The sequence below is a fragment of the Pleurodeles waltl genome, chromosome 1_1, assembly GCF_031143425.1.
Source record: "Pleurodeles waltl isolate 20211129_DDA chromosome 1_1, aPleWal1.hap1.20221129, whole genome shotgun sequence".
Lineage (NCBI taxonomy): Eukaryota > Metazoa > Chordata > Amphibia > Caudata > Salamandridae > Pleurodeles > Pleurodeles waltl.
This window is the reverse complement of record NC_090436.1, coordinates 657,451,336-657,465,594: the sequence shown is the minus strand read 5'-3', so window position 1 is coordinate 657,465,594 and position 14,259 is coordinate 657,451,336. Positions and strand designations below refer to the sequence as shown.

Sequence of the window (14,259 nt, the reverse complement as noted above, 5' to 3'; positions counted from 1 at the left end):
CTGGGTTCAAGAGATGCTGGCCCAGTCCTTCTCACCCAGGCAAAAGGGCAGCAGGTCAGTACAGCGGGCAGTAGTCCTTCAGCACGCAGTCCAGCAAAGTGACAGTCCTTTCAGCAGCACAGCAGTCCTTCTTCCTGTCAGAGTGTCTACAGATCCAGAAATGTACTGAATAGTTGGTCCAGTATTTATACCTGGTTGTGCCTTTGACATGAGGAGAAGCTTCTAGATGCATACCGTTGAAGTGCACAGGTGCCCCTTTCTAGACTAACTGCAGGGGTTCTGCAGACCTTTGTGTGGAGACAGGACACAGCCCATTCAAATGTAAATGAGGATGAATCCAGGTCTTCACTCCCATCCTGTCATTAATGGCCTATCCTGCCTAGGAAGGCCCATCAAGTCACACCCAAGCTTCCCATTGTGTGTGGCTGTCTAGGAGGAATACACAAAGCCCAACTATCAACTACACCCAATTAGGTGATCCAGAGAAAGACACCAAATAGCTAAGGCAAGAAAATGAAGAAAATAGCAACAGTCTTAACAGTGGCATTTTCAGAATTGTAATTTAAGGACCAACTTCACCATTAGCTAGGATTTTTCATTATGATTTCTGAGACACCAAACATGAACTGATGATCTGTTTCCATTTGGAAATTACAATTATAAAATCTATTACGGTAACTCCAATGTTATCTTCTGGGAGAGTTAGACCTTGCAGTAGTGAAAAACAGATTTAAGAGTTTTGCAGTACCAGGACATGCAGACCTCAAAAGTATATGCCTGACTTTTCAAATACACTGCACCATGCCCTTTGGGATCTCCACGATGTACCTTAGGGTGACTTATATGTACTAATAAGGAAGGTTTGGACCTGGCAAATGGTTTATTTTGCCAGGTCGAAATTGCAGTTGAAAACTACACACACACAGGCTGCAATGGCAGGCCTGATACACTGAGACATGTTTAAAGTGCCATGTAAGTGGGTGACCCAATCACTGCTCCAGGCCCACTTGTAGCATTTAATTTACATGCCCTGGGCACAGGTAGTGCAACTCTGCTAGGGTCTTACAAGTGAATTGAATATACCAATTGGGTATAAGCCAATCTCCCGTGCTTTAAGGATAGACAACAAGCACATTAGCAGTGGTAAAGTGTGTAGAGTCCTAAGGCCAGCAAAAGCAAAGTCAGCAAAAGCAAGAGGTCTGAAGGCAAAAAGTTAGGGTGAAAATCACACCAAGGATGCCAGGTCTAAAAGTAAGCCTCCACTTTGGTGACACAGGCAAAATGGTTTAGTCACAAGATTCACAAAACCTGATATGTTGCCCCCCAGTGCTGTACTTTCAAAACCCACTGTCAAACAAACAAGAGCAATGCTATGTGTGCCGCTCCAGATGCAGAAACTCATCCATGTCAAGAACAGGCCTAGGCCTTCATTTGTACACTTGATTAGCATGAGGCTAAGGATAGCAGATACTTGCAGTTGAGCTCTTAGGGCGGGGCAACAAAACCATACAACATAAATGGGTTCATTGCCTTACCAGCACCCTGCATCCTGCAGAAAAAATAAATGGTTATTAATGTTGCTGATAATGCATCTCCTATGATCTAATGTGGTGAACACTGGAGTTTAGCTGACTTTAGAGGAATGGATACAGGGCCTGCTCATAGGACTGGTAGAAAACCCATGCTGTGAACAGAAAAAAGCCATAAGGTGTCTGCTGCCAAGGCTGGCCAAGTCTTGGGAGGAGACTGGTCACCCAGAGGGGCTGCAGGCCCAGGACAGCTTTTTGGATGAACCCTCTCTGTGTTGTTCACTTTTGGAGGGCTGGGTGCAAAGCCTGGCCTAGGTTACTCCTGTGGCCAACCCATGTTGCATACAGCTGTTAGCCTTGTACTGTATGGCTTGGCCTGCCCCTGGGGTAGGGATGGGTTAGTCTCCCATGAAGTGTTGGTGACAGGGCTTGACTGAAGGCAACATATGACTGTAGGATGGGTGCACTGCGTGTTGGTGTTCTACAGTGGGTTGGGTGCAGGACCTGGCCATAAGCCAAGGGATACATACAGCTGGGGTTGGTGGCCCATGGTGGGTTGGACACAAACAATCCGCACATGTCAGGGCAGGAGGTTATCATCCACAAAGACTGTAGGCCAGGCCCCAGTGCCAACCCTCTCTGTACACAAACCAGGTGAGCTCTGTTTGAGGACAGATGCCTCAAATGTAACTGCTGTCTATATGTGCAACGGCTTTTAAACACAAGCTGTAGCATCTACCTACATACTATGACCAGATCTCACTATTTTATGAAAAATATTACATGCGCCAAATATTGTGCCTAGGTGGCAACTGGCAAAAAGGGACATGAAATTGAAAGTTGAATTTAACAGGAGATTTATAAGAAAATGTTTTCAATAGTGTTTTTTAATACCTTTGTGTTTTTCAAAATAAAACCTAGGTCTGGGTGTGGGAGCAGTCAACTGGGGTGAGAAGAACTAAAAAGGGAATACACAACTGAGGAGACCAGAATCACACCAACAGTTAACTCTTGCACTTCTGGTTGTTTGTGTCAATCAATCAATGAATTAGTCAATATTTATTTAGCATAGTTACTTAAAACCAATCCATTATTAAAAAGGAAATCCACAGTAAAACCTTAATAAACATTAAACTGCCTTGAAACCGATTCATATAACATTTACAAGCATAGTAAAAGGGTCAGTAAAACCTTAGATAGATAAGTTATGCAAATGTATAGAAAGAAAGAAAAAATTACCAAGCAAGTGAGGAGATGACTCTCTGTCTCTCAGTGCGGCTCCCCCAAATTGAAGAAACTGGGACACCAGTGGGGTACTGCGGCAAGTTAGGATTGGTACCAGCCCATAATCACACATGTGCAGGGTGCTGGGGGCCAGCAACTAGACCACGTGCCCATTCGGGAGGCAGCTAGCTGAACAGGGCCAGATTCAAGAGGGATTTAGTCAGTGTGTCGCACCATCCTTTCTGGAAACCCTTTGGCCACCAAACTGAGAAAACATACAAAGCTGCATTTCAATTGTGGGTCATCAGGGGCAAAGCAAGCCAGCACAGGCTGCCTCTGAGTGCAGATTCTCATCTGGTTGAAGTGCGCTTTTAGCAGCTGTCTCAGTTTGGCTGAAAGTTCTTTGCACAAGCAAATTAAGTGCAGCAGGTCTTCCATGGCTATGCCGCATATGCAGCAGGTTGTCCTTGTGGGATCTCTCTGCCCGCACGTGAGCCAGAAAAGGAGCCAATAGAGCCTGAGGTTGGACCAGAGCTCGTGGAAGATGGTTCTATTACCCCTGTAAGAGACAAAAGTGAAGAATTACAGGAGGGTGCACAAGAACCAATCTCAACAGATACAGCAAGAGAGCCTAGCTCATCAAAGGTTCTCTCAGAAGCAGACAGTGCTGAAAAGCAGACAGAAAAAGTGCCAGACCAAGAGGGGGAAAGAGTTGAGACACATGAAAGTCAAAGTGATTCAACTCCTCCTGAGCCTGTTGCAGGTCCATCAAGAGAAAACACCATAGAAAAAGAGAAAACAAGCAAAGGACATAATTGGCCTGAATCGCAGATAGGGAAGAAAAAGGACCTGGTCATAAATAAAACAATAGAGGAAGAAGTGGATACTATGAGAAAAGAAGAATTGAGTGAAGGAGAATTAAGTGGTGATCGAAGGTTGAAAAGAAAAAGAATAGCAAGTCGAGGTTATGCAAGTCCTGAATGGGTGTATGCAACTACCAATGAATGGCAACACAAGTTTATGTGTTTTTGTTTTGATAGAGAAGTTCTGAGTCAGTACTTTGATGTAACCTGAAGGGAAACAAGAAGCTGAATTGTTGAGCTGATCTGAAAAACTCAAAAGAGACTGCTGAAAATATATACTGGAAGAGATATTGATAACCTGATTTGACATAAACCCGGATGTGACAAGCTGTTAATTGATTTTGACAAAGGAAAAGGGTTCCTGGATGTGAACTGAACTGTGAGAGAAGAATGTTTTATTTTTGATTTTACTGCACTTTATAAAAGAGTTACTTCTGCTTTCTGATTCTTTACAGATTATGGCTGAGCTAAGTAATCAAGATAGAATTGCTAGGCGCTGTAGATACATGAGTGTTGGATTGGCAGTTATGTGTGGAATCTTGTTTATGTTAATGATTGTGGGAATATCTGTTCATGATATGAAAATACCTATTCTTACTTCTGCTCCTGAAACTACTACAGTAACAGCTTTAGAGAGGTTTAAGCTAGATGAGAAATACTTGCATGATTATACTAATGCACAAGGAGAGCTTTCTTCTAACGTTATCTATCACTTGTTGAGTGAGTATGTTGAGACAGTGGATGCGAGGAACTGTCTTGTGTGTACGCAGATTCCTTCGTCGGTAGAAGAAGGGGTTATGTACCAGAGTCTTCTGGTAACGTATGGAATAAGCTGGAGCTTGCTACTAATAAGATTCTATAACCAAGAGTATATAGAGTATTTTTATTCCAACTATGACATGGTGTTTTCATTGTTCCTATTATTAGATATCTGAGTAGAGTAGCTAAAGAGCATGATATAGTATTAGTTAGTGGATTCTTTGAGCCTACATTAACATTTGGGACAGCCTATGCGCATCGTAATAACCTTACATGCTTGCTTACACCTTTAGAGAAAAACTTCATAGGGCATACTGATGATAGGAGAAACGCATTAAAATTAAAATTAGAAAAAGGATTAGAGAAAAGGACTTATAAAAATGATTATGCTTACACTGCAATTAGAACGCAAGGGAAATTAGCTTTAGACATACCTAATGTAGGGAAAATTTGTATATATAGGCCAAAATCACGCACTGACACTTTATTTGTTGGTACGAGTGAATGTAGGCAAGTGTTTTTGTTTCAGAGTAAGTGGACTTTTATGCTGAATGGTCAGGACCCTGCGATTCCTGGTATTTATTATATTTGTGGACTAAATGCTTATTACCATCTTCCAAGAGGATGGTAAGGGACCTGTTATTTGGGGATAGTTTTCCCTAAAATTTACCAGATAGATGACTTAAAGTAGTTTCCAAAATTGAATTACATCATAAGTGACAGAGGGGGGAAACCTCTTCAGCAATTGTGGGAGATTTCTTTGGTGCAGTGATTCCTTCAGTGTGAGTCATTCTGAATTCGATCAAGATACGAAAGGTGTCTACTATTGTGGATAACATGCTGCTGAATTTTACAGGGGCAATACTCCTGATAGATACTGAATTAGCCGCGGATAGAGCTATGACGCTTCAAAATAGGCTTGCTTTAGACAGTCTTTTAGCGAAAGACGGCAGAGTCTGTAAGATGATTAATGCCAAGCATTGTTGTTCCTATATCCCGGATAAAGATAGGGAGATAAGAGACTTAATCACTAACCTGACTAACTCAAGTAAGGATTTTTTTAAATTGAAAGAACCAGGTGTTTGGGAAAAGGTTGGAAAATGATTTGCTTCAGTGGGAAATTGGCTTAGTCAAATTTGGAATGGGGTATTATTAAAAATTATGGGGTTCATGTAAACAATGTCAAAAGATAAAATTGAAGGGATCTAAAAAATAATCAGAGGATGGAAGAACGAAACAGGGAAATAATTTATAGGGAAGATTTGAGAATGAGTCAAAATGCAGCAGAAACAGAATTGTGAAATGATGGGGAAAGAAAGGTGTGATGACATATTTAGTCATCAGAGGAGGGACTGTTGACGCAGATATGCTAATTAGAAATTAATAATAAAATGCTTATATGTTATGATTTACAAAAAGTTCATAGAGAAATTAATTGTAGAGAAAAATGAATGTACGTGTTTGAAAACGTGCCCACGGGGTATGTCAGCCACTTATACGAACTTGTACTAAAAGATGTGTGAAATAATGAAAATGTATAATAATAATGTATTAATATGTCATATTAAGATGTATAACCTATGTTTTGCATCAATTTGTAGAACTAACTTAGCCGAAGTTGTGGCCTAGTTTTGCCAGGCCTCATGAAGAAGCTGAATTGTTAGAGCAGGCTGGAGAGAAGTTGAGAGGATAGACTGACCTTGAACCACCCAATGTTAAACTTTGCTTAGCTAGAATTTTCTGCAATGTACAGACGAACAGGAGATGAGGGACTAGGAAATGTAACAAGTTTGATGTAAGACAGACTCGATGTACTTTCCCAGGACTTGAACAATAGAAACACTGACTGGAGAAGAAGATGCAACATTTTCGATACCTGATGAGCTGGATGATGAGGGCATTGTACAGCAAACGAATCAACTAATTGGGGATGGAGAAATATTAGAACTCATAGATTTGTAAAATTAATATTATAGGTTAGAGTCATATCTGCTGATTGACTGACCAATTAGAAATTAGAGGGATGGACTGAAAAACTCTAATAAAACGTAATGACAAGGGGCTAAAACTTCAGATGTGTGATGCGAGGACAGATGTGAGGGGTGAATTGCTGGTGCCAGAATACGCGATTCAAGATTCTGTCATTGGGCTCATGCTCTTGAGAGCCTGATGCATTGCTGATCGATTGATGACCTAAAGACGAAGACTGACTCTGTTGCTGATCCATCTTGTGGATAAGTAGCTATGACAATGTGACTAATTAACTTTTATGCCTTTCTTTATAGGTACCAACTGCGTTGTTTTATAGTTTTTCTCTTAGCTAGATGTTTTCCAAATTCACGTTTTCTAAACTGTTTTTGCATGAAGTCCCACATGCTAAATGCTAATCTGGGTTAGGTAAGGGTCCTTTGGGTGACGTTGACAGTGACAAATGATTGACAGACTGATTGCTGAACTCTGCTATTAATGCCGTTATATTCATCTTTGTTGGCTTATGCATTCGAGCATATGTTTTCTCAAGTTCTGATTAGATTATGTTATTGGTGGTCAATAATGAACTAATTCTGAGTTGATTGAATGAATTTTGATCTAACCTGATGACTTGGTATTGTAACTAATAGGGAAATAAAATTGATAAAATGTGTAATTAAGTTGTGGTTATTCATGAAATGTTGATATATTGTCTCATGCTTAATGATTCTCTTAGTGGTTGGTGATTAGTTATACTGATAATTGATGTTCATCGATTACTACCTAGATAGGATACTCCATGCGATTCAAAAAGTTATTCGGCCTATACGCGTGCCCTTGTAAGTTTACTTACTAAGGACCAGGGGCGCTAGCAACTTAGTTGAGCTACATTTTAATTTTACATACTCTGAAACCCCTAACCTTCACTTTTTTCACAGTTTGACAGAACGATGTATCTCCTTTAATTCTGAAAAGTTAAATAACTATGTATGGTAATTGTGATTTGTGAGCGCAAGGCATGCTGGAAGAACAGATAGGTGGACGTGTCAACTCGTAACCTCTGGGCATGTGAGGAGAATCCACAGTGGAAAAATAAAAAATGCAATTGAGTAGATACAGTTAATGCAACCACCAGCCTTTTATTTCTAATTTTCCAGATGGACGACAAATGTTTTTTTAGCAAAAAAGAAGAGGACAGCTCCCTTTTAAACTCCACAGAAGGATTCACACCTGTCAGACTCCTAGAAATGTAGCCTGTGGCCTGACCTCAACAATGTTTTCTGGAGCGAGGTCATCTTGCTGGCGGAAGACGCCACAACTACCTTTCCATTTTGTTTGTCATATAGGAACTGTTGGGATGCATGCTATATACCAATTAACCGGTTTCTTCACTTTAAGGGTATAAATATTTTCCTAAATGTTTTTTGCTTTTCTTTGTCCGATATTGCTGCAATGAAAATGTGCTTTGCGCATTAGGCAGGATGAAAAAAACGGTATTGTTAAATTTTCCTAGTCTCTTACACGTACTCCCTTTTGTATATCTAAAATACAGTTTTGTGATTCGACATTTGTTCATAACCATCCATTTGCAGCATCGATAAATCCATTCCCTGCAGGCTTCAAGGTTTGGCTAAACTACCATCTTTGAGCTTTTATATATGTGGGATACAATACTGCCTGCTGCACAGTATAAGATTGCAAGTCATCGAGGAGTTTAGTGATCAAATAGCGGAAAGAGGCTGAAAGCTGAGTTCCCTTCTAAAGTTGCGGAATTGCAAGGTGTCTTGCAGTATCCTTCTGATATATGACAAAGGCTACTTAATTCCTTTTAATACATGGTCACATCCGTTATACTGTCAAACATAAACATAATCTTATTTTGGGCGTCTGGATTCATCACACTGTCAGCTTGCAACTGCAAAACCCTGAGGTTCAGTTCTCCTCCATTGTTCTGCCTCTTTGTACATATGTACCTACAGGTCCCACAGAAAATAAGCCCCAAGCATCCCAGCCAACCCCAGCACTGCTCTCATGCTGCTTAAAATACTAAATAGCATTAAAGTAGTGCCAGGATTGAATAGGTTAGCCAAACACACAATGCCCTTCCCAGAAACTACTTAATTTCTTGATGCAGTGCTCTTTCATATGAAAACCATAGTATGACTGAAAACATAAAGAATACAATTAGAATCTCTAGTGCAAAATTGAACACACCAAAAGGCAGTTAAAGATATTTGTTACAAAAGATATTAGGATCAGTTTTATACATCCGCTTTAAAAGAACAAGGTAGCTAAGGATATGTACAAACATGCAGTGAGATTTTGCCTTTACTATAACTACTTACCATGGAAACAAATAAGCATGTTGCCATAAATATCTCCTTTCTGCTGATCACTGTTTATCTAAAAAACAACAGAAGAAGGAAAAAGCACATTTTTTTTTTTCGTCGTTTTTTAAGGTGCATCTTTAATTATGCTTTGTGATCTGGCTTTCTCTTTGGCTGCTGGCTCCGGCAGCAGGCATTATTACATCAGAACTCAGCTATAATGAGTTATTACAGTTGAGAAGCTACGACATTTCTTTATTACAGGCATCTAAGGTAGTCACAGGTCACCTGTAGTAAGTACAATTAAGACAAGCTTTTATACAGTGACTGAAGGGCCCTTGCATAATAAAGACACTTCATAATCATATTTGTTATGTGTGATATAACAAGTGGTATTTTATGCTGAGAAAATAATTGTAGCCCTATGTTGTAAAGATAGGTGTTATTTTGGGACCAAAGTCGGACTTTGGGTCAGCTACAGGACAGTTGTGTTTTCACTTTGCATTTGCTTAATGACTGACATAGTTTCCTTTTTTTCTTTCCTACAGCCGTCCCCAGAAGGTGTGCCTGTGTCCTTTCCTACCAGTGCATCCGTTGAGTGTCTCCACTTGCCTGTATATAGTTCAGCACCCAGCTGAGGTAAGTAAAGCCATGGGAAGGGCACAGGGTGAAACTAGTCCTTACAGCTTATTGTGGAAAAAAGAAAAAAAAAGGAACTATTCCTTAACTATTTCCTTAAACACATTGGGTTGTAGCACAGACTTCCTTTTGTAGTATGTAAAGTAGTACCACAGTGGTACTACTTACTACAAAATGCAATTAACAAACCTACAAGTGTAAATTTCCACCTCCCCTATCTCTTCTATGGGATGATCCTCACACATGCCATTTTAGTAGTAATTGCAGTTAGTTTAATAATAACTTTGGGAGGACTGAGGAATGGCTGGAAAAAAGGGGAATACTTACTGCTAAATGGGAGGGGTTTAGGGTGAAGTGTGGAGGGGTTTAGAGAGGGAATTGCTCCCACCCACTGAAGAGTAAGCCCCTTGCTATTCACAAACTGCACTTCTAAAATTATTACAACCAAAAAGAACTCAAACAGTAGTAAATATACTCCAGCTCAGAGCTTGAGTAAGTCCAGCACCACTTACGGCCAACCACTGATAATGCAACACTCTCCCGTAGAAAATAATAGAGGTAGAGTCTTAAAATAACACCCATAAGACATAGGGGGTCATTCGCGGCCAGGGTTGGCGGGAGCACCGCCAACAGGTTGGCGGTGCCCCGCAGGGCATTCTGACCGCAGCGGTTTGGCCGCGGTCAGATGCGGAAAACCGGCGGTCTCCCGCCGGTTTTCCGCTGCCCTTCTGAATCCTCCCGCCAGGAACAGGATGGCGGTATGGGTTGTTGTGGGGCCCCCGTAAGAGGGCCCCACTTTGTATTTCAGTGTCTGCTTTGCAGATACTGAAATACGCGACGGGTGCCACTGCACCCGTCGCACCTTCCCACTCCGCCGGCTCAATTCTGAGCCGGCGTCCTCGTGGGAAGGGTCTTTTGCACTGGGCTGGCGGGCGGCCTTTTGGCGGTCGCCCGCCAGCCCAGTGCAAAAGCCAAAATACCCTCAGCGGTCTTTCGACCGCGGAGCGGTATTTTGGAGGGGGGAACTCTGGCGGGCGGCCTCCGCCGCCCGCCAGGGTGAGAATCACCCCCATAGTTGTTTAATTATTTAAGTTTGTTAAAAATATAAATAATAATAATTGATATTTAATGTTAGAAAACATATCTAAAACTAAAACTTATTTATTTTATTTTTAAATATTTTAATAACTTTGTTAGTTAAAAACTGAATGTAACATTATTTTTTATTGAAATATAATTAAATCAGTTTGGATTAATTCTGTACATCACTTTTAATAGTGTTTAACGCATATCCAAAATATATATTCTGATGGATACATCTATCTGTGGATTCCTGACCTTTTGAATACTCCCAATGCGCCACCATGCAACGGAAATGTTTTCTTTCTGGTTGTCCACAAGGACGTCGCAATAGAGCGCCTACGCACACAGCTCCATCTGATGTCATTCGAGCCATAAGAATTCCTGATGTCAGTTCCCTTTTTTTCACACCTTCAACGCCAACGTTTTTTCTACCTCTCTGTGTGGTTACATTGTTTCAAGGGAATTTCATTGTCGAAGTTTTGTTTGTGCAACAATGTCTCTACCAAAGAAGTCTGGTTTCAAACCCTGTTGGGAGCGTGGAGGTCACATGTCGGTCACGGAGCAGCCACACGAAAACTGCTTCTGGTGCCTTAGTTCGGATCACAATATTGAGCGATGCTCTTCATGTCAGAGCATGAACCCTGAGGTACTAAAAGAAAGGAAGGCAAAGTTGTTCCTGGTGAAAGCTAAAAAGGAGAAGTGGAGCCATCGTAGATCTAGGCCTCAAGAGGAGTCGTTGTCCCACAGGTCCTCGAAGTTGCACAAGAAGTGCCATAGTTCACAGCATCTTTCATCCTGGGACACCTGCCCTTGATCTTTGTCTCGAAGCCTTGGCGCTGCCCGACTTGGAAAGTGAGTCCCACTCTGTCTACTCCGCAACCGAATCCACCTGAGGCGTCACCAGCGCCATCTTTGGTGGAGCTCTCAGCATCACCCACGAGTCTTGTGGTGCAGTTCTCTCCTGTGACTCCAGCGAATCAGGAGATTGAAGAGCAGGCGAAACGTTAAGTTCAGCTCCAGCAGCAGGAGCAAGAATACCCGACCTTTCCAGTCCCAGGGACAGATCCTACCAACTTTTTAAATGCTATGTTTAGCATTTGTACTAGAGCAATGACCCCCCTCTGTTGCGCCTGCAGGCTCCACCAGTCCATTGGCCTTCCCTCTAGGAGGTGTCCCAGCACCGTATAGTCAGGCTCCTTTCCTACCTTTCATGCCTACAACTCCATATCCCCGGCCTGTAACAGCGCCGCGAAAAACACCATCACCATTGGATGCACAGTAGTTGTCGGCGCTATTGGCACTGATTCCGATGTCGGAATTGGTGCCACCGGTGCTGATTCCGACGTCTGATAGATCTTGTCCGGCGTCAAGTTTTTCTACCCCTGCCCAGAGTAAGGTCCTGGCACCGCAACAGGCTTCATCGATGCCGGCCAATTATTTTTTGTCGCTGGGGCTGGAATCCAGGCTGAGATCTAGGAGGTAAGACTTGAGGCTCTTGGAGAAGCAACAGTATTTATAGGACCAGCAGTATCAGAACCTCGAAGAAGGGGAGATTACAATGCCTTCCCAGGAGTTTGAAGGGATTGAGGTGGCGAGTGGGCAGGACACGTCACCTAAATGGGAATTATTATCCCCTGGGGCATACCCCCTCCAGTGGTTATTTCATATCATGGAGTAATTAGGAAGGCAGCAGAACTTCTAGACTTACCACTGCCCACTACAGAATTAAAATCAAACATTTTAACTGAGGTTCTTCAATCTTCCTCTGCAGCATCAGAGACCCTGCTGCCATTCAATGAGGCTTTGTAGGAGCCAGCATTAGATCTGTAGCAGAAGCCTTTTTCTACTCCTGCTGTTACAAAATCTATTGCCAGGAGGTATAGGGCAACACCAGGAGATCCTCAGTTTTTAAGCCAACATCCAACACCTGAAAGCCTGGTGGTACAAGATTCATGTTCCTCGAGGTCTGCACCTGGTTGCATTCTCACAACGTCTGCTGCCAAGGAGTCAAAGTGGATGGAACATTCGGTGAAAAAGATTTTTTCATCAGGAATAATGGCTTTGAAGTCGGTGAATGCCACTTGCCTTATGGGCAGGTACATCCATGCGCTGATGGATTAGGCCAAAGAAGTCATCACCAAACTGCTGCAGGATGTGGCGAGTCATTTTGCGGAAGTCTTGCAGGACAGTCAGGCGGCAGTGAAGCAGGTAATTTAATCAGGCCTGAATATGGCAGACTCTGTTGCCAGGGCCTTGGGGACTTTAATTGCCAACAGAAGGCATGCATGGCTGAGAGGATCAGAGTTCTCTGAAGGTTGTGCAGTCCATGTTAATGGATCTTCCTTTTGGTGGATCCAGGTTGGTTGGGGTCATGGCAGATTCAACTTTAGAGAGATTTAAGGAGAGCAAGGCCATTGCCAAGTCCTTAGTTCTTCAGTCACTCTCCACAACCTACATACCTCTGCGTAGGTTTAGGGGGTTTTGCTCGAGCTCCTCCTTTTGTGGGAGGCAACATTTCCAACAACAGCAATCTGCCAACCCCCTTTATAGATCCTACAGGGTTTATGGGAGAGCTAAGCAGCATGGTGCAGTACACCAGACTTCCTCCTCTACTTCATTCTCCTCTGTTAACCTTTTAGGAAAGCAACCTGAGTTCTCCCACCCTTCACAAGCATGTGTTACCCGTAGGGGAAGGTTGATTCATTTCCTTCAAGAGAGGAAGTCCATAACAACGGCAGTTGGTTGTTAAGCACTGTAGGAAATGGATATGTCCCTCCCTTCCCTCCCCAGCAAAGTTTTTGTTCGAAAGAGCTTCTGCTTCAATAGGAAGTACAAAATATGCTTTTAAAAGGCGCAATAGAGTTGGTTCCAGAGCAGAAAAGGAGTCAGGGTTGTTATTCAAGGTATTTCCTGACCCCCAAAAAGGATGGTCATTTATGATCAATCCTGGACCTGAGGATTTTGAATTGGTTCCTCAAAGAGGAAAAGCTCAAAATGCTGGCACTAGCACAGGTGCTTCTTGCACTGGACCAGGAACACTGTATGCTTTCCATAGACTTGCATGATGCGTATTTTCACATTCCCATCCTCCAGTCGCACAGGAAGTATCTCCGGTTCACGGTACGTTTGCAGCATTACCAGTTTGCAGTTCTTCCACTTGGTCTCACTTCTGCACCTTGAGTCTTCACAAAGGTGATGGCAGTGGTAGCTGCACATCTCAGATGGTAGGGAATACCAGTATTCTCTTACCTGGACGATTGGTTGCTCAAAGGTAGATCTCCAGAGTTGGTGCAGCATCACTTCCATTTGACAGTGCACCTGTTGTTCAACCTGGGGTTTTCCATCAATCCCCCCAACTCTCACCTGGAGCTCTCTCAACGCATCCTGTTCATATGGACAGTACTGGACATCACAGTGAATTATTCCTTTCCTCCACCACAGAAGATTCAAGACATTCGGGCTATGATTCCAGTGTTTTAGAAGGAAGTACTCATTCCAGTCATAAAGGCCTCGCCTCTGCTTCGTCTGTTCACTTCCTGCATTCTGTTTGTCACTCATGCACGCTGGCACATGAGGGCCCTCCAGTAGTGACTCTGCAAGCAGTGGTTTCAACAGAACGGACATCTCAAGCAGTCAATAAGCATCTCCAGGAGCACTGTGACGGATCTTCAGTGGTGGTCTGTGGGCACCAACTTAACAAAAGGGAGGCCATTTTGCCTACAACCTCCGGTACCCACAGTCATTACGGATGCTTCCACTCTAGGGTGGGGAGCACATCTGGGGGATCTGGAGGTCAAGGGTCTCCAGAAGAACAGATGCTTCATATCAATCTGTTGGAATTGCGGACGATACGTCTGGCTCTCA

At 42.7% G+C, this 14,259-nt stretch overlaps 1 protein-coding gene across 4 annotated transcripts in view; it reads left to right on the top strand.

Annotated features, from left to right (window-relative positions):
* The window catches only part of DTWD2 (DTW domain containing 2), a 663,780-nt gene that overhangs the window by 163,704 nt on the left and 485,817 nt on the right, over positions 1-14,259 (top strand). For all 4 annotated transcript variants that reach the window (XM_069226809.1, XM_069226831.1, XM_069226798.1 and 1 more), the window contains exon 3: positions 9,222-9,312. In XM_069226809.1, coding sequence (XP_069082910.1) covers positions 9,222-9,312 — 91 coding nt within the window. The remainder of the gene's footprint in view (positions 1-9,221; positions 9,313-14,259) is intronic.